Here is a 19887-nt window from a genome sequence, read left to right on the forward strand (position 1 = left end):
GAAATACCTAACCCGTTCAATTGGACAAAACATTTATAAATTAAAAGTCTCAGAAAAAAAAAATACAAACAAAAAAGTGAAAGGCAAAAGAAATAAATAGTGGGGAGGAAGGAGAGGACCGGCAGTTTTCGGAGAGCTTCGTTTCCAAGCTGAAGAGAAAAGCAGAGCAGCACAAAAAAAAACCCAAGCGACCTTCCCGAGAGCGCACGGCGACACTCCGTACAACCAACCGCAGGGAATTCATACACCACACGGCGCGATGGTTTCGACTCACGACCACTCGCAGCCACTGTTACTCGCCTCGGACCAGGACCATCCCGAGGCGGCCTACGACGAGGCCGATAAGGTCCACGTCGTGGGGATCGACGAGGTCGGAGATGACGACTGCAGAACGCCGCCGTTTTCATGGAAGAAGCTGTGGCTGTTTACCGGACCCGGGTTCCTGATGAGCATCGCGTTTCTGGACCCGGGAAATTTGGAGGGTGATCTTCAGGCGGGGGCGATAGCTGGGAACTCACTGCTGTGGCTGCTGATGTGGGCCACGGCGATGGGGCTGTTGGTTCAGCTGCTGTCGGCTCGGCTCGGGGTGGCGACTGGGCGGCACTTGGCGGAGCTGTGTAGGGAGGAGTACCCGACGTGGGCGAGGATGGTGCTGTGGGTGATGGCGGAGCTGGCGCTGATTGGGGCGGATATACAGGAGGTGATTGGGAGTGCGATTGCTATTAAAATTTTGAGTAATGGGGCTTTGCCGCTGTGGTCTGGAGTCCTCATAACTGCGTTGGATTGGTATTTTTCGAATATTTTGGAATTTACCCTTTTGTGTTTTTTGATCGTTTTCTTTGAATTTTTCTGGGTTTTTGAAATTGAGTTTTCTGTTCTGAATTTGATTTTCTGGGTTTCAGTGATCAAGTGTTTTTTTTTCTTTCGAGAATTTAAATTTTTTGGTTGAGGATTGGTTTGATTATTTACCAATTTTGAGAAATTAGTAAAGAATTACTGTGCTAATTTTTTGAAGCTCTTAGTCAATCTATTGACTCTGTTTGGTTGCCTGGAAAGTCTCTGATTTCTATATTTTTTTCTGCAAATTTCTATATTTGTTACTGAGATTTTTGTTTTTTTTATGAGGTATAAAAAAAAAAAAAACAAAATTTCTTCTGTTCCTGCATTGTGTTTGAATTGAACCGAAACTTTGCGGTTTGAAGAACCTGCAACTATATTGGCATTGTTAACTTTAAACTAATTCTTATGTTGCCATGTTACAGTTTCATCTTCCTGTTTCTTGAGAATTATGGAGTGAGGAAGCTGGAAGCTGTTTTTGCGGTTCTAATTGCAACAATGGCGCTCTCATTTGCATGGATGTTCGGTGAAGCCAAGCCTAGCGGCACTGAACTTCTGATTGGTAATTGATTTACTCCTCTATTTATGATTTTTGACTGCGTTTTTATGTTTTAAATGGTTGTTTCAGGCCACAAAGTTTCGAACTAACATACTGCAATGTTCCTCTGCATCTAATTAACTGTCATGTGTCTTCCTTTTTGTAGGTATAATTGTCCCGAAACTTAGCTCCAGAACAATAAAGCAGGCTGTTGGAGTTGTGGGTTGCATAATTATGCCTCACAATGTATTTTTGCACTCAGCTCTAGTACAGTCAAGGGAGGTTGACCACAGCAAGAAAGGACGAGTTCAAGAAGCTCTCAATTACTACTCCATAGAGTCAACCGTCGCCCTTGTCATCTCCTTCGTTATCAACCTATTTGTTACCACTGTGTTTGCTAAGGGGTTTTATGGTACGCAGATAGCAGATAGTATAGGACTTGTAAATGCAGGGCAGTATCTTCAAGAGAAGTATGGGGGCGGGTTGTTCCCAATTATGTACATTTGGGGTATCGGGTTATTAGCAGCTGGCCAGAGTAGTACTATTACGGGTACCTATGCTGGGCAGTTCATCATGGGAGGTTTCTTAGACTTGAGATTGAAAAAATGGATGAGGGCATTGATTACACGAAGCTGTGCAATTATCCCAACTATAATAGTTGCTCTTATATTTGACTCCTCGGAGGACACACTGGATGTTTTAAATGAGTGGCTTAATGTGTTACAGTCAGTTCAGATCCCTTTTGCGCTTATTCCCCTGCTTTTCTTGGTGTCAAGGGAGCAACTCATGGGATCTTTTAAAATTGGCCCTGTTCTCAAGGTATGTTGTTATTTCGTTTCAACTTCATTTAGGCCGTAAGGTCAATGATGGCATTTGCATTTCAAGTGTCTGTAGATTTGAAAATAATGCCTAGTGATTTTTTTGGCTATATAAATGAATCAAGTTAGGTTTGGCTTTTTTGGACCCATTGGTCTTTGGTATCTCTAAGGATGGTGCCGCTATACTCTTTCTGCTTCCTATTTGTGTATGATAGGTTACTGCTCGTTTCTTTCTACGGACTTGATAATATATCATATACTCGTGCACAAATGGGATACTATGGTGACCGTCGATCATATACTCGTGCACATATAGGATACTATGGTGTAGTCTAATTGTAAGATAAATGATGACTATTTGCTGCAGATTTGACGATAGAACAGCATTTAAGACGACTAATTTGGTAGTTGCCCCAGCATTCAAGCTTTTCGTTTAGTGATTTGTAATGCCGCTTTTCGCTTAGTGTTTTGAGAAAAGAAACTGTCTCCCTGCATTGAATTTCATATAGTCTAATTGAAAATGGAATCTAGATTACTCTTTCTTCCCCTCGTGTTAGATAAACTTTATTAGTGAGTGGATCTATTTGATCAAGAATCAAAAGGAATATTCCTTTTGAGGTGAATAGGTTGCTTGATGTATCGGTTTCCTATTGTGCTGAGGCAGTTCTCAGTTCCTGTATTAAATGAAAACACCGTAAATTATGTGTTCAAGCTGTTCTTCCCTTTTCTTTGACTTTTCATTTTGTTTTGATATTGTTGATGAGCTAGAATGCTCACATATTTTTCTTTCTTTTCTATGAAGATGGTTGCATGGCTTGTGGCTGCCCTGGTGATGGTAATCAACGGATACCTTCTATTCGACTTCTTTGCCTCTGAGGTGGCTGGGTGGTTGTTTAGTGTCGGAGTGTTTGCTTTTACAACTGGGTATGTAGCATTTATAGTTTACCTTGTGTTGCGGGACATCAACGTTTCAAGTTTGTGTGGGTCAAAGAGATCGCAAATACAGTGAACTGAGTAATCACCAATGCTGACTTCAGATGCGAGACAATCGCGCTGTATTATAAATTGACGCACCTCAAAGGTTGTCGGACTGCATATACTCAGTACGTTGCTGATTTAGAAGCATGAGCGCTATGTTTCTTTTGTACTAAAGAACAAAATGGTTATATTTTTCAAGCAGTTACATGTTTCATAAACAGTAAAGTACAAAAAACTACCTCAACTATTGGTGTCATGGCATTTCATACCTCATTTTTTTAAATTGACAATGTCATACCTCATTTTTAAAATTTGGTCTAATGTTATACTTGCCGTTACTTGACATTTTACTTTTCAGTTAAATGCTAATGTGGTTTCATTCAGGACTCATTTTCTATTAAAAAATTAATAAAAACTAAAAAAACATTTATTTAATATTTTTAAAATATTAATAGAAAAATAAATAAAATTTCAAAAAAAAAATGCCCTCAATAACCTAATATTTTTAAAATATTAGGTTTTTTTTTTTTTTTTTTTGTGCAGATTTAGGTTCTTCCTCTTAGAGTCATATCTAAAGTGTTAATTTTGGGACAATCTCTTCTTCTTTTTCTTCTTCTTCTTCTTTTTCCTCCTTCTTCCTCCTAGAGTCATACCTCAATTGTTAATTTTGGGACAGTCTCATACATTTGATAGTCAAACTGTTAGTTCCTGTTAAATGATGACGTGGTGCTCATGTGGACAATGACTGAGCATCACGTGTCATTAAAAAAATATTAAAATAATTAATTAAATTAAAAAAAAATCCCATCCCTTCTTCCCCCTGCGCCCCCAACCCAGAAGAACAAGAACCCAGAAGAAGAAGAATAAGAAGGAAAAACCCAATTCATGGTCTGGGTTCGCATTCGCGATCGCAGGCGTCCCGGGGGGGGGGGGGCAAGGCGGGAAGGTGGGAAGGCAGGTGGGTCGTGGGGGGGAGGATGAACTAGGTTTGGGTTGGTTTTCTTCTTTCTTCTTCTGCTGGGTTGCAGATTCGGTTTTTTTTTTTTTTTTTTTTCTTCTTCTTCTTCTTCTTCTTCCTCCTCCTTCTTCTTCTTCTTTTGGATTGCAGATTCGGAACGCGAGGTGAGTGGGGGGAAAAAGGCAGGTAGGTTGCAAGGGTGGGACGAACTGGGTTTAGGCTACTTTTTTTTTCTTCTTCTTCTTCCTTCTACTTCTTCTGGGTTGCAGATTCGGTTTTTTTGTTTTTTTTTTGTTCTTCTTCTTCTTCTTCCCTCTTCTTTTTTCTGGGTTACAAATTCGGTTTTTCTATTTGTTTTTTTTTTTTTTTGTTCTTCTTCTTCTGGGTTGCAGATTCGGTTTATTTTTTTATTTTTTTTTCCCTTCTTCTTCTTTTGGGTTAGGGGCGCCCGCGCGGGGGGGGGGGGGTTGGAGATGGGGGGTGAAGGGATGGTTTTTTTTTTAAATTTAATTAATTATTTTAATATTTTTAATGACACGTGGTGCCCAGTCATTGTCCACATGGGTGCCACATCATCACTTAACGGGAGAACTACCAGTTTGACTAACAGATGTATGAGACTGTCCCAAAATTTACACTTTAAGTATGACTCTGGGATGAAAAAAACTTGATGTATTAAATGTTGAAAACCATGAAACATGAGGGTAGTAAACAGAGTTTAATCCTAGGATGTACTATTATGCTTGTTTGATTGAAATGTAGAAATTTAGAAACAAGCTATGGCAAATTTGCAATGCATGTTAAAGATTAAACCACCCCCAAACTAACCTCTGTAACGACAATGAAATTAGATTAAATAACAATCTGCAAGTTTAAAAAATAAATAAAATAAAAACTATAAAGATTAAGTGGGAAATCAACATTTAACATTTTTCATTTACAAAAAAATAAAAATAAAAACACTAATTAAAATAAATTTAAAAATGCTTAGGTGGTCACTAATCAAAGCATCTTAATTAAATCTTTAAAAGACACAAATGTTTAATAAAAAAAATTGTACAAAAAGAGTGGGGCATTCTCAAAGGGTCCAATTATATCAAAGTAATTTTTTAATAATACGGCAAACAAAAAGGAAGAAGACAAATTAGGGACACTTTGGTTTTGTTCATGGTTGATCAGTTTCTAGACTGAAATTTTATGTGTTTTTAGCCCTTTTTTTTTTGTCCAATGATAGATTTATTAGGTTAGATGTTAAATTGGGAAACTGACGGGATTCAATCCCACGGTCACGCCACACTGTTGTGCAAAGGCAACACTGCTTTTCACCACTGTAGTAGAGAGTCACTTGCTGTGTTTTTAGCTTTTGATTCAATTCCAAAATTTAATACATGCTCACACTTGTCTTTTTTCATTTCAAAATTAACTTTGATAATATTTTATGAGATAATGCTAGAAATACTAAATTTGCAAATTAAATTAAGTGTCCCCAATAAGAATGAGCACGTTTATCAACGCTTAAGTAATAAACTAATTATTAACTTTCATGTCTTTTAATTTTTAAAATCAATAATCTTATTCATACCATGTTTTTGTACCACATTTTCATACCACCTTAATCCTTAGGTGGCATTTGATGTGGACAACCACATCATTTGAATTAATCAGATTTTTAAATTTAGTTCATTATTTATTAAACTAATAATTAAGAAAAACTAGTTAATTAAATGATAATTGTAGTATGAGGAGTCTTTCTTCTTATTTTCCTTGGGTTTTGTAAATTTTCAAATGATGTGGCTGTCCACATCAGATGCCATCTAAGGTGGTGTAGAAATGTGGTGTTAAAAGATAGTATGAATATCATTACTCTTTTAAAATTTTGTCTAGAAATTTAATCTCCTTAGCATTACCTATTTAATGAGATTAACATCCAACTTTTTGTGGGATTTTAAAAATCCCTACTTTTTTTAATTCAAAATTTTAATACATGTTGCCACGTGTCTTTTTCTTTTCCAAATTCACCTTTCCTGTGTACATGTTTTCTTTTGTAAGTTCAAACTTTCTTTGTTGGTTGGTTGTTTCGATCACCGTGGTTCACTAATAACAAAGATTTTGAGGGCTTTTTTTTTTTTTTTTTTTTATCAACTAAAGGCAGGAACCTTTATTAAACAAACAACAAAAATTTACAAACTACTGGCCCATAGACAAAATATACAAACCAAAAAGGACCAGCCAAAAAACAGAAAAAGCCCAATCAAAGGTTGAGCCCAAACCAGAAAAAAAATCGAGAACAACTTAGATCTCTGCAGCAGCCATTTCCACACCAAAAAATCCCATCCAGCAGTTCGCTTCCACGCTTCCGACGAAGCATCCCCACTTCAATCATCTTCAATAGCTGAGAACAGCTCTTCAATCGCAACCACAAGCGGGAAAAAAACCAGCCATGATGCCTGTGGAGATCCACATGCAACGCTGCCAAAGGCAGAAAGAGCGAAGGTAGTGGTGTAGATAACACCCGAACTAGTGAGAACGCCGGAATTCGAAACACCGACTCGATAAATTGTGACGAATCACGATAAAAATTGGCTAAAGATCGAAATTGAAAATGACCCAGAAAAAGGGATGCCGAAGAATTGTGGAGAACATACTAGAAAAGGATCGGTAGGAAAGGGAAAACGCAGCAGAAAAACCCAAAGGGAAAAACAAAACAAACAGAAAAGAAACTACCACCAACCCCAGCTGAAGCTAGGATCGGTGACAGTGAAAAGTGACGAAATTGCAAACACTCACACAAGACGGTGAGAAAGGCTCTCAAGCAGAGAGAATGAAATAAGAGCTTTTACCTAAGGCTTGTTAGATTTTGAGGTGTTTATGTAACACGAGAGTGCTAGATTTTGAGGTGGATCTTGAGTCAACGCAAAGGTCAGTAAAGTGACCTTTGCAAGAGTGCTTTGGTCGCTAAGTGATGGTGATATATAAAAATGTAAGGGTAAAGAAGTACACATAAGATGTACGTGATTTGTCCAACTCAGAGTTACGTCCACAAGGGTATATGAGTTCTTGTTAATAATATAATGTTTACATGTTACAATGATTTAAGTATAAGTACAGAACTAACATTGGATGAGAGGTCCTAAGATTCAAGAGAGCTTGATTGTGAGAAAGAGTCTCCTCTTATACGTGAGAAGAGTCGCCATTCTTGTCCATGGTTGATGTGAGACACTACGAACGTTGTGTAGTGTTGCCCCATGTCCTTGAGCAAGTGGGCTCCAAGCTGGAGAAATAGAGAGCTCTCATTGATTATATTGTAGTCAATCCTTCAAAATCGTTAATGTGATTTAAACTATATTACAATATCGCTCCAATATAAAATAGGATAATTTCGATCATGAGTATCTTTTCATATATATATATATATATTTTTTTTTTCCAGAAAAAAAGTCGTTGATCAATACCCAAGCAAGCAACCCAAACACCAACTTCGGTTGTAGCGTCCAACTCAAACAAACATAAATTAAAAATTACTAACAAAAAAATAAAAATAAAAATAAAAAAAGTTTTAACGAAACACTTCCGGTACTGTTTATTTTAACAAACAAATACAATTTTACTCTAAAAAGTCATTCCTATTACTATTCACTTACATCACATTTTTATCATTCTAATTAAAACTCAAAATTTCCATCCCTTTTCTTTAATTTCCTAAAAAAAAAATTCTCGGTTTTTCTTTGGTGTTGTGCACGACCACGCTGGCTTCCCTCTTCCCTCCCTTCTCAAAAAGCTCCCTTCTTTTCACTCGATTTCTGATCTGGCATCTCCGCCACCGCTCCTCATTTTCCAGCTGCACCAATGGTAGCAACACCGCTCCACCTCCCTACCTCCGCCGTCCTCCTCCTATTCTTCTTAGAGATGGAGCTTTTGTGTCTGGTCTCGCCCAATCCCAGCATCCCTGCCCCCCTTCTCCACTCACTCCCAGCCATGGTCTTACCTCTCTACCACTTCACTCCCAATTCGTCGTCCCGGACCTCATCGTCATCCAATCCTCGGCGCTTCCTCGGGAGATCTGAGTCCCTCAGCCGGCCCAATGCCCGCATGAGCCTCTACGACGATCTCCTCCGCAACGGGTACGCTCCATTTCTCCTTTTAATTTTCGGTTTGAGTTTATGATCGATAATTTGTGGATTGGGATTGAAATTTGTGTGGTGGTGGCGGCGGATACAGGTACTATACAACGCGGCTCTGGATCGGAACGCCTCCGCAGAAGTTTGCTCTAATTGTGGATACCGGGAGCACTGTAACCTATGTGCCTTGCTCTTCTTGCAAACAGTGCGGCAGACACCAGGTAATTTCTTCATCCACTACTGAATTTTCTCTACTCTGGAAACGTTCATGTAGTGATGCGAAATAGGAATGTTGATGTAGGGTCTTCTGTTGATTTCAAAACCGTTAGTTGCAGCTAGCTACATTGTGAGTCTCGGATCAGATCTTAATCTTACACTGAGTAATGAGGCTAATGTAAATGATGCTCACCTTGTTAAGGCTAAGAAACATAACCCAAGATATTATTTAATCATGCGGAAAAACTAGAACGAAGACTCTGCGGACTATTTTTGGGTGAGGCAGTCGATCATGATCACTCTATAACCAAATACAATAGTCAGATTAACAACCTTGAAGTTGCTTCTTTCTGTTTGGTAAAAGTTTCCTGAATACTTAGTACCTTTTGTATACAGGGGAAACTCGGTAGATTTCAGGTTTTAAACTATGTTAATGTTCTGTTTTTAATTTTCTATCAGGACCCCAAATTTGATCCAGAAGCCTCGAACACTTACCAAGCTGTCAAATGCAACATAGATTGCAATTGTGATAATCAGAGGGTGAATTGTATTTACGAGAGGCAATATGCCGAAATGAGTAGTAGCAGTGGGGTTCTTGGTGAGGATCTTATATCATTTGGCAATCAAAGTGAACTATCACCTCAACGTGCAGTTTTCGGTTGTGAAAATTTTGAGACTGGTGACCTTTACAGCCAGCCTGCTGATGGCATAATGGGATTGGGCCGTGGTGATCATAGTGTGGTTGACCAACTAGTTGATAAAAGTGTAATAAGTGATTCTTTCTCATTATGTTATGGTGGAATGGACATTGGTGGAGGTGCAATGGTTCTTGGTGGTTTTTCAGCCCCATCAGACATGGTCTTCACTCATTCAAACCCAGTACGAAGGTTTGTGGTTTTGAAAAATTTATCTTACATAGATTGCAAAATGTCCAATTTCCTAAAAACTGCAATCTATACATCTCACACATTTACTCTAGTTTCGGGATGGCAACAGTCCATACTACAATATTGATTTGAAGGAGATGCATGTCGCGGGAAAGCGATTGCCTTTGAATCCAAATGTCTTTGATGGAAAACATGGAACAGTCTTGGACAGTGGTACAACATATGCATACCTACCAGAAGCAGCATTTCTTGCATTTAAGGATGCTGTAAGATTTTTCTGCCCTTTAGATTAAATTTTGACTTAATCTTCATACAAGACCATATAATACTATATTTTTACTTATACTCAATCTTTTACATGATACCTTGCAATTATTTCTAATCGATAATGATTGAAAATTCACTTTTTGAATTTTAAGTTAATGAGCATTTGGTCAACTAGAACTGACAGAAAGGACGATCTGGTCTGAGTTAATGGAAATAATTAAATCAACTAGAAATTGCATTATACATTTAATTGTAGTTAGGGTGGAATACTTGCACTTCCTCATTTGAAATGAATCATAACATTTGAAACACTTTGGTTTATCTGAAAATTCCTTCCTGTTTATTTTTGGCTGGCTGCAGGTTTAGTTATCATTTATTTCATCGTATTATTCAATTTCTTTTTTTCATTGAGTGCACAATCAGAGTATTATCAGGGTCTCAAAATTTATTGTATTTACTTCTTTTTCTCCCTGATATGCATGTGTGCAGATCATGAAAGAGCTTAATTCGCTCGAGCAAATCCGTGGCCCTGATCCAAATTATAACGATATATGTTTTTCAACTGCTGGAAGGTATACAAGTTTAAATGGTTCAGATAATTTAAATGCCTTTTCTAGTGAAAATCAAATTATAAGAAACTGTATTGAGGCCACAAATGCAAAATCAACATTTTCAAATTTTTATTTGCTTAAATATGCAAATAAATTGTGTGTAAGGTCCAACCATTAAATGCTCAAGTTTCTGTCTAATGATTTCCCAATGTTGGTTCAGTGATGTCTCCCACCCATCAGACACCTTTCCAGCAGTTGACATGGTATTTGGCAATGGGCAGAAGCTGACACTATCTCCTGAAAATTATTTATTCAGGGTAATTGATTGAAGTTTAAGCTCTGTACCTTTCTGAATATAGTTGTTGTTTGGAAATGTAAACACGATTTGTAATTTTTATTATAGAACTTTGTGCTTTTTCCATTGGTTTTGTCACTAATTATTTGTTTTTCTGCTGTGTTGTATTATTATCAATTATGAAGCATTCAAAGGTCCCGGGTGCATACTGCCTGGGGATTTTTCAAAACGGAAAGGATCCAACTACTCTTTTAGGAGGTATATGCTTTAGAAAGGTCCATGGTTCTCCATCCCACTTGTATGTGTGCGTGTGTGTGTGTGTGTGTTGCCTGTTTCATGTAATAGTATCAAATTTGTCTCGTTTAGGTTTTTACGGTACTTTTAATTAATTTTGTCATGCAAAAATCATTTTCTTGATAGGAATTGTTGTCCGCAATACTCTTGTAACGTATGACCGTGAGCATTCCAAGATTGGTTTCTGGAAAACTAATTGTTCAGAGTTGTGGGAAAGACTTAACGAATCTGTTTCGCCTCAGCCCATGCCTCCTGCTTCAGATCAAAAGAATTCAACTACAGAAGGAATGCCTACATTAGCTCCAAATGGAGCACCACCTTATGCACTTCCAGGTAGTGTAAACTTGCGACCTTTTGAGTAGCTTTTATGCTACATTGGTTCTAAACCATTCTGAGTCTCCTTTCGCTGATGTGGATGATTCATCTGTCACTTGACCTTAAAGTAAACTTTTTATTTATAACATACTGTAGTTGTTATAGCAGTTTAATCAAAGTTATTAGGTGTCTTTTCCATTTACCCAAATCAAATTGCGAAAATGGAGATACATTATACAACGAGATTAAAGTGAAAATTCTTTTTTGTGGACACTCTTCTCTACTTCAGTTCTACTTTGCACCTGTCTGTCAATTATTTCTCATTATCTTTATATTTTTTTTGTGATTTTGTGCCGCACTGTTTTCATAAAAGAAAGTACGTCTGTTTGCAACCTCGCTTTTGTTTTGTGTTAAGACAGAATTATAATACTTATTAACCTTGATGAACAGGGGAACAGAAAATTGGAAAAATAACATTTTATATGTCATTGAACATCAGCTACACTGATCTGAAGCCCCACATCACAGAACTAGCTGAATTTATAGCTCAAGAATTAGAAGTTAATACATCACAGGTCTGGCAAAAAACCATATGCGAACATTCAATTGATATTTGCTTTATAATTTCTTACCAACAGTTCAAATTCATATCTGTATATAATGAAGTTTTTTGATGTTTAAGTCCACCTTAACCTTAAGTTGTCAATTTCGAATTGATGGTTTCAGGTCCATTTGTTGAAATTTACTACCAGTGGAAACGACTCCCTCGTTAGATGGGCCATATTTCCTGCAGGTTCTACTGACAGTATTTCTAATACAACTGCGGTGGTAAGTTTGCCCTGATGAATTGCAGCTAGTGACTGTGCCACTGCCGATGTTTATAACTGTTTGCAAGCCTGATGATCTGTTCTGCCTGCAGGATATAATTTCCAAGCTTTCCGAACATCATTTGAAGTTTCCTGTTATGTTTGGAACTTATGAGTTGCTTGGATGGAATGTTGAGCCTAAGGTCAAACGGTAAGTTATATTATTTTACTTTCTAAGGTCCTTTTTGTCTGAGATCACATTATTTCTTTTGTGATTCTTTCCCATTCTATACAAGAATCTAAACAGAATCTCCCACATGAGTGTTGGCATATATATAACGAATTAGCTATCTATATACAGATCACAGTATCATAAGTAGCCTCTTTTGTAATGTCGTGTTCTTCCCAAAATTCAACAGGTCATGGTGGCAGCGGAGTTATCTGGTGATTCTATCAATGTTAGGAATTCTAGTTATTGCACTAGCAGTTGTTGGATTGTGGTTTATGTGGAAACGTCGCCAACAAACAGTCAATCCCTACAAGCCTGTCAATGTTGCCGTACCAGAGCAAGAACTCCAGCCCCTATGAAAATTTGGGAGTTGTCTTTGCTCGTAGTTGGCACGTCTGCCATTTGCATTTTGATTCACATGATAACCAAAACCAAAATTCTGGAATCACAATTTGCTCGATTGGTCAAGATTCTTGTGCCATATGATGAATCATTCTTTGCAATACCCATAAAACCCAGATGGTAGAAAGAGAGGTATACGTAGAACTACTCACACTTTGGTTCTGTAAACAGCATTGAATTTGTATCTGAATGTTGTAACATACAAGTGAATCAATAGTTTTCCCCAATAAGGTCCCTTTTTTTGAGCCGACGTTTAAATTGTTGTTCATATTCTTTTCATTTCTACCAGGTACCTTCTAACGATACATGTAGCTATCGTCACATTCCGTCATGCATCAAAGAAATTTTTTTCCTGTTTGGGTACGTATGTCGAGAACTCAAAAGAGTAACGAATGGATTATATTTTCTAACCATATTTACCTGATCACATTTTCAGTCCAACAACGGGTTTATTTGAAAGTGCTTTTAAAATGACTGGCATAACTTTTAGAGAAAATGATTTTAGGTTCCAAAAGTACTTGAAGTATGTGTTTCTTCTAGGATTCACTTGCATTTTTATTAATGATTGATTCTAAAAGCATTTTTAGTAAAAACGCTTTCAGTCATTTTAAAAGAACTTTCAAACTAGTACTAGAATTTTGCTTTTTGCTATGCCGTTACATGTGACGGTGACTAGCTTTAGGTTTGTATATGTAGTCTTGAATTTATGTTTGTAGATGTGTTGAATTCCCCTTTACATGCATAGCTGTTGATGTTGATGATCTATGTGCTTTTTACTGGATTTGGATCCCATCCAAATCCTCTTTGTGAGGATCTTCACATCCTATCCGTTCATCGTACGTTGTGCAGTCAGAAATCATTTTGAATTTTTTATTCAAAATTAAACACAAACAGTACCCAAAGAAAGTTGGCCACATGATGTACAATGAACGGATAGGATGTGAGGATCCTTGGGATCCTCACAAAAAAGGATCCGAAAAGGATCCTCATCATTTGTTTCGATCAATTGAGTGAGAAAAATTCAAGTGTAACAGGTGCATTCTCTTGATAAGACAACTCATATAAGGATGGTATTCCTCCCCTGTCCTTAAAAAAATTCTAGGGTATCGTCTGCCCAGATATTTTCTCAATTGTTCTTTCATTTCTGGGCTTGGGTAGAATGCCAAAATCCCTAAGCAAAAGAAACCAACCGAGATGGCTCACCTCCACCCCATCAGTTTGTGCAACATAGTTTACAAGATCGCATCCAAGGTTTTGACCAACCATTTGAAACTAATCATTCTCGCCTCGTTTTTTATCAGCATAGCGCTTCGTCCCTGGAAGGCTCATTTCTGATAACACAACCTTGGCTTCTGAGGTTGCTCAGTTCCTCTTCAAGAGAAAACAGGGGAAAAAGGCTTTATGGCTATCAAATTGGACATGAGTAAGGCCTATGACTATGTGGAATGGTGTTCCTTAAAGGGAGTTTTGGAAACTTTAGGTTTTCCCCATAGATGGCTTGATCTACTCATGGTGTGTGTCTCAACCATATCATATTCTATCATGATCAATGGTTCGCCACAGGGCTACATCCATCCAAAATAGGGGCTTCGTTAGGGCGACCCAATCTCCCTTATCTCTTCTTGCTTTGTGCCAAGGTTTATTGGCCATGTTGTCTAAGTGTGTCACTGATGGGTGTTTACACATGGTCAATATTTGCCAAGGTGCTCCAACCATTAGCCACCTTTTTTTGCCGATGATAGCTTTCTTTTGGCCAAGGCTTTTACCGAGGATTGCGAACAAATCATGGATGTACTGCATTGCTATGAAAGAGCTTATATTTGGCTTTTGACCAAGGCTTTTGGCTAGCTGGTTAATTACCAAAAGAATGTTTTGTGTTTTAGTCGAAACGTCAAGTTACTTGATCAGTTCCTTTTGAACAATGTTTTGGGTGTGCAACGGATTGATAGGCACGAACAATATTTGGGTTTTCCTACTTTGGTCTGTCGTAACAAAGGGGCTTGCTTTAGTCATATACATGAGCATATTTGGAAACGTCTCCAAGGCTGGAAGGGTAAACTAATAAGTGCAGTTGGTCATGAAATTTATGGATGCAAATTTTTGTCATCTTCTCCTTGGACGAAAATGTACCTGCAAAATAATAACACCTAAGATTAAGGCCAAAAGTCTCACACGCCCACGATGAATAGGGGCTTCGGCTGAAGAATCTCCGATGCCAAAGTTGGAATTTTGAAAAGAATGTGTTTAAGAGTTTGTAGGTAGCAAATGGCTTCCCTTTTTAGTGGGATAATAAGGCTATTTATAGGGGAATGGCCGGCCCTATATGGTGTAATTAGAGAATAATTGCAAGATATTATGTGAAATAATATTTTGCAATTAACATGGTAATTAATCCCAAATTAAATAGGAAGTTTTGAGAGTTAGTTTTTGAATAAGGATTTGATGAAGAGTGATGAGAGGGGTTTGAATAAATACCATTTTGATCACCTTTGACTCTTCCTTGATTGAGCCGTTATTGTCCATTAAATGTGTGTGGGAATCCCGGTGTGCCTCGAAGGTAATTTTATCATTTTAACCCAAAAGCTCATGTGTCACCTCTATAATTTTCTTGATTATTTTTTGCTCCACAAATGCCTCCACACCTGCTGGGCTACTCGCAGGAAATGGCAGCAGGTGTAGAGATCTCCAACTTTGATGCAGATCCCTACTTGGACTTGGAATTAGATTCTTCTAGGAAAGGGAAATAAATCGCCTACAAAGCCTATTTAAGCCTACCTTAAGTAAGGGATTAAATCAACTTTGAAGGGCAATTATTTATCCCTATAAGAAAGAGAGAACGCTAGAGAATGTTTGTTCCCCCTCCCCTAGCATTCTTCTTCGCTTACTCGTGCAAAGAATCGTCTTCCATTGATTTATTTGTCTTCTCTGCGCTGCGCCAAGGTAAGAAAACTTTAATTTTCTTTTTCTTCTTGGGTGGTACTGCTGCGGGGCAACCGTAAGGGTGGTGTAGTACATCGGCTGGCAGGGGCCTGGAGTCGGCTCAGCATGGGCCAGAAGGCAGCTCAGCATAGGCCGATGAGGTGGTGTGTCAAGGGCCATGACTTAGGCTGCTCGGTATGGTTGGAGCCAAAGGCTGGCTTGGCATGGGCCAAAAAAGTGGCATGGCAGAGGCCACGATTTGGGCTGCCACATTTGTGCTACTTGTCAAGAAGAAGAAACTGCTTAAGTATGATTTCTCAGTTATCGTAGATAGAGTAATCGAAGATGATGCTACCAAGATCGGAGCTGCTAAAGATGTAATGTCGGGTTAGCAAACTACTGAGTGCAAAGTGGTTGCTGAAGGCAGGATGGCTGTTGGAGAGCCCAAGGTTATCCAAGCTGCTAAATGAGTAGTTTGCTTTGTTTAGCTTATGCCAGATTTCGGCAACCTTCGTATAAGTTTATCAATTTGCTATAAATTTAATAAACTGCTTTGGCTTTACTCCATCTTTTTTTTTCTTGAAACTTTGCTTTCTTGAAGCGTCTTGTTAAACTTTTAGCCATAAAACTATCGGTTGAGCATGCTGCTTCGAAAAAGGCTGAGATCCCACAAAGTCACTATGGTCGTGAGTTTTGGCTTCTTGAGGCGTCGAGTTGTTGAGTTCATCGTCAGTTGATGCCCCTTGACCATTTGCTGCTTAATTGGTATTCAAATATTCGATCATTTGAGTTGTGTGGCCCAGATGGGCGTTGAGGAATTGATTTTCCCTCTTGCACTGGAAAGCTTACCCAAATAGGGTGTCAGGGAATTAGTACCCTCTTGCACTGGAAAGCAATTACCTTACCCTCTCTCACTAGAGAGCAATTAGTTTATCTTCTCGCACTAGAGAGTAGAACCAGATAGGTGTCCTCTTTCGCTGGAAAACTAACTCAAATGGGTGTCAAGGAATTAATTTCTCCTCTCACACTGGAGAGCATGCCCAAATGGGTGTTTGAGAATTTGTTTACCATCTCGCATTGGAGAGCAATTAGTTTACCCTCTCGCACTGGAGAGCAAACCCATATGGGTGTCGAGGCATTGGTTTACCCTTTCGTATTGGAGAGCAATTAGTTTACCCTCTTGCACTGGAGAGCATGGAAGTCGTTGTCGCGAGCGCAGCTGAGGAAAGCTGGACAACTGAAATAATCGGCGATCTGCTTGAGACTTCAAACTACTTATGGAACTCGAGTAAGGGTGTAAATGGAAAACACAATAAGCTGTTCTTTCTTGGACCTTCTCTAAGTATTGCACCATTCTTAAATGTTTCATTGTGTATTCTTCTAAGGCTTAGTTGGTGGTCAGCTGAGAATCTGAATGGATTACAAGCTTCTCCACCACTAAGTTTTTCGCTAGCAGATGCTGCTAGTAAGGCCTCTTATTCTGCTCTGTTGTGGATGCTATGAAGTTTGAAGTGTCGTGGGCTTGGTCAGCGTAGATAAGAGCCGCAATGTGGCACGACTGAGAGTCGTGGTGCAAGATTAGCACGACTGGGAGCCATAGTGACAGATCAAGGGCGGTTGAGGGCCGTGGAGCAGGTAAGCACGACTTTGAGCGCGGAGTTGTGATGAAAACAAGACATGCTCGTGGTTTTTGGTGGTTGGGCCGGTGTGTCCTTTTGGTACTTATCTACCCTCGGCGCACAATTAGGCTAGGTTACTGCGTTTATCGGAACAAAAGTAATCATTGTATCCTCCAGTGTATCTAGGATGGTTCCATCTACTCGATATTGTCAGTGAAAGGTGACCTATTTATGTTGGTCATGTCTCGTCGTAATGCATCATCAGTAACCTCGTTGCGTTGAAAATCGTTTAATCGTTCAGTTATAAGGCTCTCTACTTCTTCTTGGGCGTAGCGGAGCTCTCAGCTGCCCCCGGTTATAACCTACTAGTCTAGGTTGCTCTTCCATATGCTCGACTTGTCTATGTCATGGCTACGGTGCATGTGGTACATTTCTAACAAGAGAATAAATTATTCGCAGGCTGTTAGTTGAACTTGAGCTGGATTGAGTGAATGCTTCTCTCTATCCGTCGTGTTGCCTACTCCGATGTGAGGTGGATGATACTCTTTGCTGGCCTAGCCATGAATGAACACTTCGTCTGGAAAGTTGCTCATGTTAATCATTGAAATGTGGCCTCAAGCATGAATGTATGTTTGTCCGTAGGCCTAACAAAGAGTGCACGTTAATTCGCATGTTAAGACGAGAATATACGCTATCTGGATGGCCCAGTTGAGAGTGTACACTGCCAGAACGCTCGGTTCATGACTAGTCGAGTGGCTGCTTGTTGGGACAATGCTAGAGAGGTTCGTCATTTGCCCTTGTCCTACTTCGGGACGTCTCGTATGAAGCAAGCTACATCTCGATACGCTGCAATAGTTGATTCACCAAGGTTGTCTGCTGCACAAAGACGTTTATCAACTTTATGACTTGTTGAGACAAGTGTTGTTTGCCATTTGGGTTTGGAAGAGCTTGGACGGTATGCGTTTCCTTAAGTAGTGGAAGTGTAATAGATTACAGGTTCAATCATCAGTCTAAAGATCAGAAGAGAAATGTTAAATATGAGTTGGGATATGTCAAATCTGCAGAGAAATGAGGTGAAAACACCCCTAGTTCAATCATCGGTTTAGAGATCTGAAGCCAGGATGGTTGAACCAGTCTTAAACCAATTTGAACTGCTAGGAGGGCCACGTGTGTGGACTACCCCATGTGCAACGCATGTGGGCGCAGTGCGGCCTGATTTGCTTAGCGATGGGGCGAGGGTGAATTAGGCTTGCCCTAGGCTTGGAGTGCATTGGGCTCACACTGAGTCGCGGCTCTGGCTACTTCTTGTGTAGCTCGGGCAAGCTCGCCTTAGGCATGGGCCCATGTAGACTGGAGTGGCATTGGGTGCTGCTGCCTTGCACCTACAACCTCCTGGTTTTGGGCCTACATCTCCTAGGCTCGCTAAGGCGTAACATTTTAGGCTTCTTTGCACTGGGCTTTCGGCCTTGTGGCGCGGGCCTGGGTCTGTTGCTGCGAGGTGGCACAAGCCTGGGCTTGCTGCTACATGGTTACTGCTCATTATAGGCAAAAGGCTCGTTAAGGGATGCCACGGTGGTTGCTGCTGTGGTGGCTACCATGGTAGTGCCCTATAGGGGTGGTGCTGCTCCACTAGCCATTATGCTAAGCCTCGTGGATCGTCGTAGTAGGGTTATGCCTTTATCACCATCGCTTTGTTCAAATCCTTGAATGTAGGAAGTTCCGTTCGTTATGGTTTCTAAATTTCTAGTCATTGTACTTTTCTTTTACGTTTATTCAAAGAACTTTATAAAAACAATCCAGGAATAAGAATGTACGAAAATCTACAAATGAACGAGAAATGAGAAACTTTGAATGCGAGAGTCTTCTTCGAGCGTGTGAATCAAACTCTCAATGAAAACACCAATTTGTGGATGCAAATTTCCGCCATCTTCTCCTTTGACGAAAATGCACCTGCAAAGTAATAACACTTAAGATTAAGGCCAAAAGCTTCACACGCCCACGATGAATGGGGGGCCTTTGGCCGAAGAATCTCTGACGCCAAAGTTAGAATTCTAAAAATAATGTGTTTAGGAGTTTATGGGTAGCAAATGGTTTCCCTTTTTAGTGGGATAATAGGGCTATTTATAAGGGAGTGGCCGACCTTATTTGGAGAATAGTGGCAGGTCATATATGGTGTAATTGGAGAATAATTCCAAGATATTATGTGAAATAATATCTTGCAATTAACATGGTAATTAATCCCAAATTAAATAGGAAGTTTTGGGAGTTGCCTTTTGAATAAGGATTTGATGAGAGTGATAAGAGGGATTTGAATAAATATCATTTTGATCACCTTTGCCTCTTCCTTGATTGAGACGTTATTGTACGTTGCATGCGCGTGGGAATCCTAGTATGCCTTGAGGGTAATTTTGTCCTTTTAACCCAAAAATCCACGTGTCACCTCCATAATTTTCTTGATTATTTTTTGCTCCACAAAATCCCCGTTAAGGTGGTGGTGCAAACTATTCCCCTTTAGACTATGCACTCGTTTCTTCTGCCTAGGTATTTATGAGATGATTTAAACGGACTTGTGGTGGCTTTTTGGTGGAATGACTCGGATACTTCTAGGAAAATACATTGGCTCTTAGAATAAACTGTGCTCCATAGAAACTGAGGGTGGCTTGGGTTTCAGGAATATGCATGCCTTAAATCTCGGACTACATGCTAAACAGAGTTTGAAGTTAATTCAGGAGCCCGATTCGTTGGTAGCTAAAACGTTAAAAGCGAAGTATTTATTTAATACGTCATTCCTTGATGCAGTTGTGAAGCTAATGCTTTCCATGGATGGAGGAGCCTTTGTG

At 39.3% G+C, this 19887-nt stretch overlaps 2 protein-coding genes across 2 annotated transcripts; both read left to right on the forward strand.

Annotated features, from left to right (window-relative positions):
- Positions 1-211: 211 nt before the first annotated feature.
- LOC103938431 (metal transporter Nramp3-like) lies at positions 212-3415 on the forward strand. Its single transcript, XM_009348432.3, has 4 exons — positions 212-786; positions 1263-1399; positions 1542-2194; positions 2996-3415. Exons 1-4 carry the CDS (start codon positions 260-262, stop codon positions 3200-3202), a joined length of 1524 nt encoding a protein of 507 aa, XP_009346707.2. The 5' UTR covers positions 212-259; the 3' UTR covers positions 3203-3415.
- A 4460-nt stretch (positions 3416-7875) lies between these two features.
- On the forward strand, positions 7876-12759 carry LOC103928720 (aspartic proteinase 36). Its single transcript, XM_009337800.2, has 12 exons — positions 7876-8250; positions 8348-8468; positions 8923-9350; positions 9460-9616; positions 10107-10189; positions 10389-10485; positions 10649-10721; positions 10884-11090; positions 11523-11647; positions 11799-11900; positions 11992-12089; positions 12298-12759. The coding sequence occupies exons 1-12, from the start codon at positions 7976-7978 to the stop codon at positions 12464-12466; spliced, it is 1935 nt and encodes a 644-aa protein (XP_009336075.2). The 5' UTR covers positions 7876-7975; the 3' UTR covers positions 12467-12759.
- The last annotated feature ends 7128 nt before the right edge of the window (positions 12760-19887 follow it).

This window comes from the organism of the source record quoted next, unplaced genomic scaffold, assembly GCF_019419815.1.
Source record: "Pyrus x bretschneideri cultivar Hongxiangsu unplaced genomic scaffold, Pyrus_bretschneideri_v1 Contig59, whole genome shotgun sequence".
NCBI lineage: Eukaryota > Viridiplantae > Streptophyta > Magnoliopsida > Rosales > Rosaceae > Pyrus > Pyrus x bretschneideri.

What these genes read in the sequence shown, in the direction of transcription:
- LOC103938431 (XM_009348432.3), top strand. Translation starts at nt 260, where the DNA reads ATGGTTTCGACTCACGACCACTCGCAGCCACTGTTACTCGCCTCGGAC. An exon ending in CGGCACTGAACTTCTGATTG is followed by an intron (nt 1,400 to 1,541) that starts GTAATTGATTTA and finishes TCCTTTTTGTAG; the next exon opens with GTATAATTGTCCCGAAACTT. An exon ending in AAATTGGCCCTGTTCTCAAG is followed by an intron (nt 2,195 to 2,995) that starts GTATGTTGTTAT and finishes TTTTCTATGAAG; the next exon opens with ATGGTTGCATGGCTTGTGGC.
- LOC103928720 (XM_009337800.2), top strand. Translation starts at nt 7,976, where the DNA reads ATGGTAGCAACACCGCTCCACCTCCCTACCTCCGCCGTCCTCCTCCTA. An exon ending in GACGATCTCCTCCGCAACGG is followed by an intron (nt 8,251 to 8,347) that starts GTACGCTCCATT and finishes CGGCGGATACAG; the next exon opens with GTACTATACAACGCGGCTCT. An exon ending in TCCAACTACTCTTTTAGGAG is followed by an intron (nt 10,722 to 10,883) that starts GTATATGCTTTA and finishes TTTTCTTGATAG; the next exon opens with GAATTGTTGTCCGCAATACT.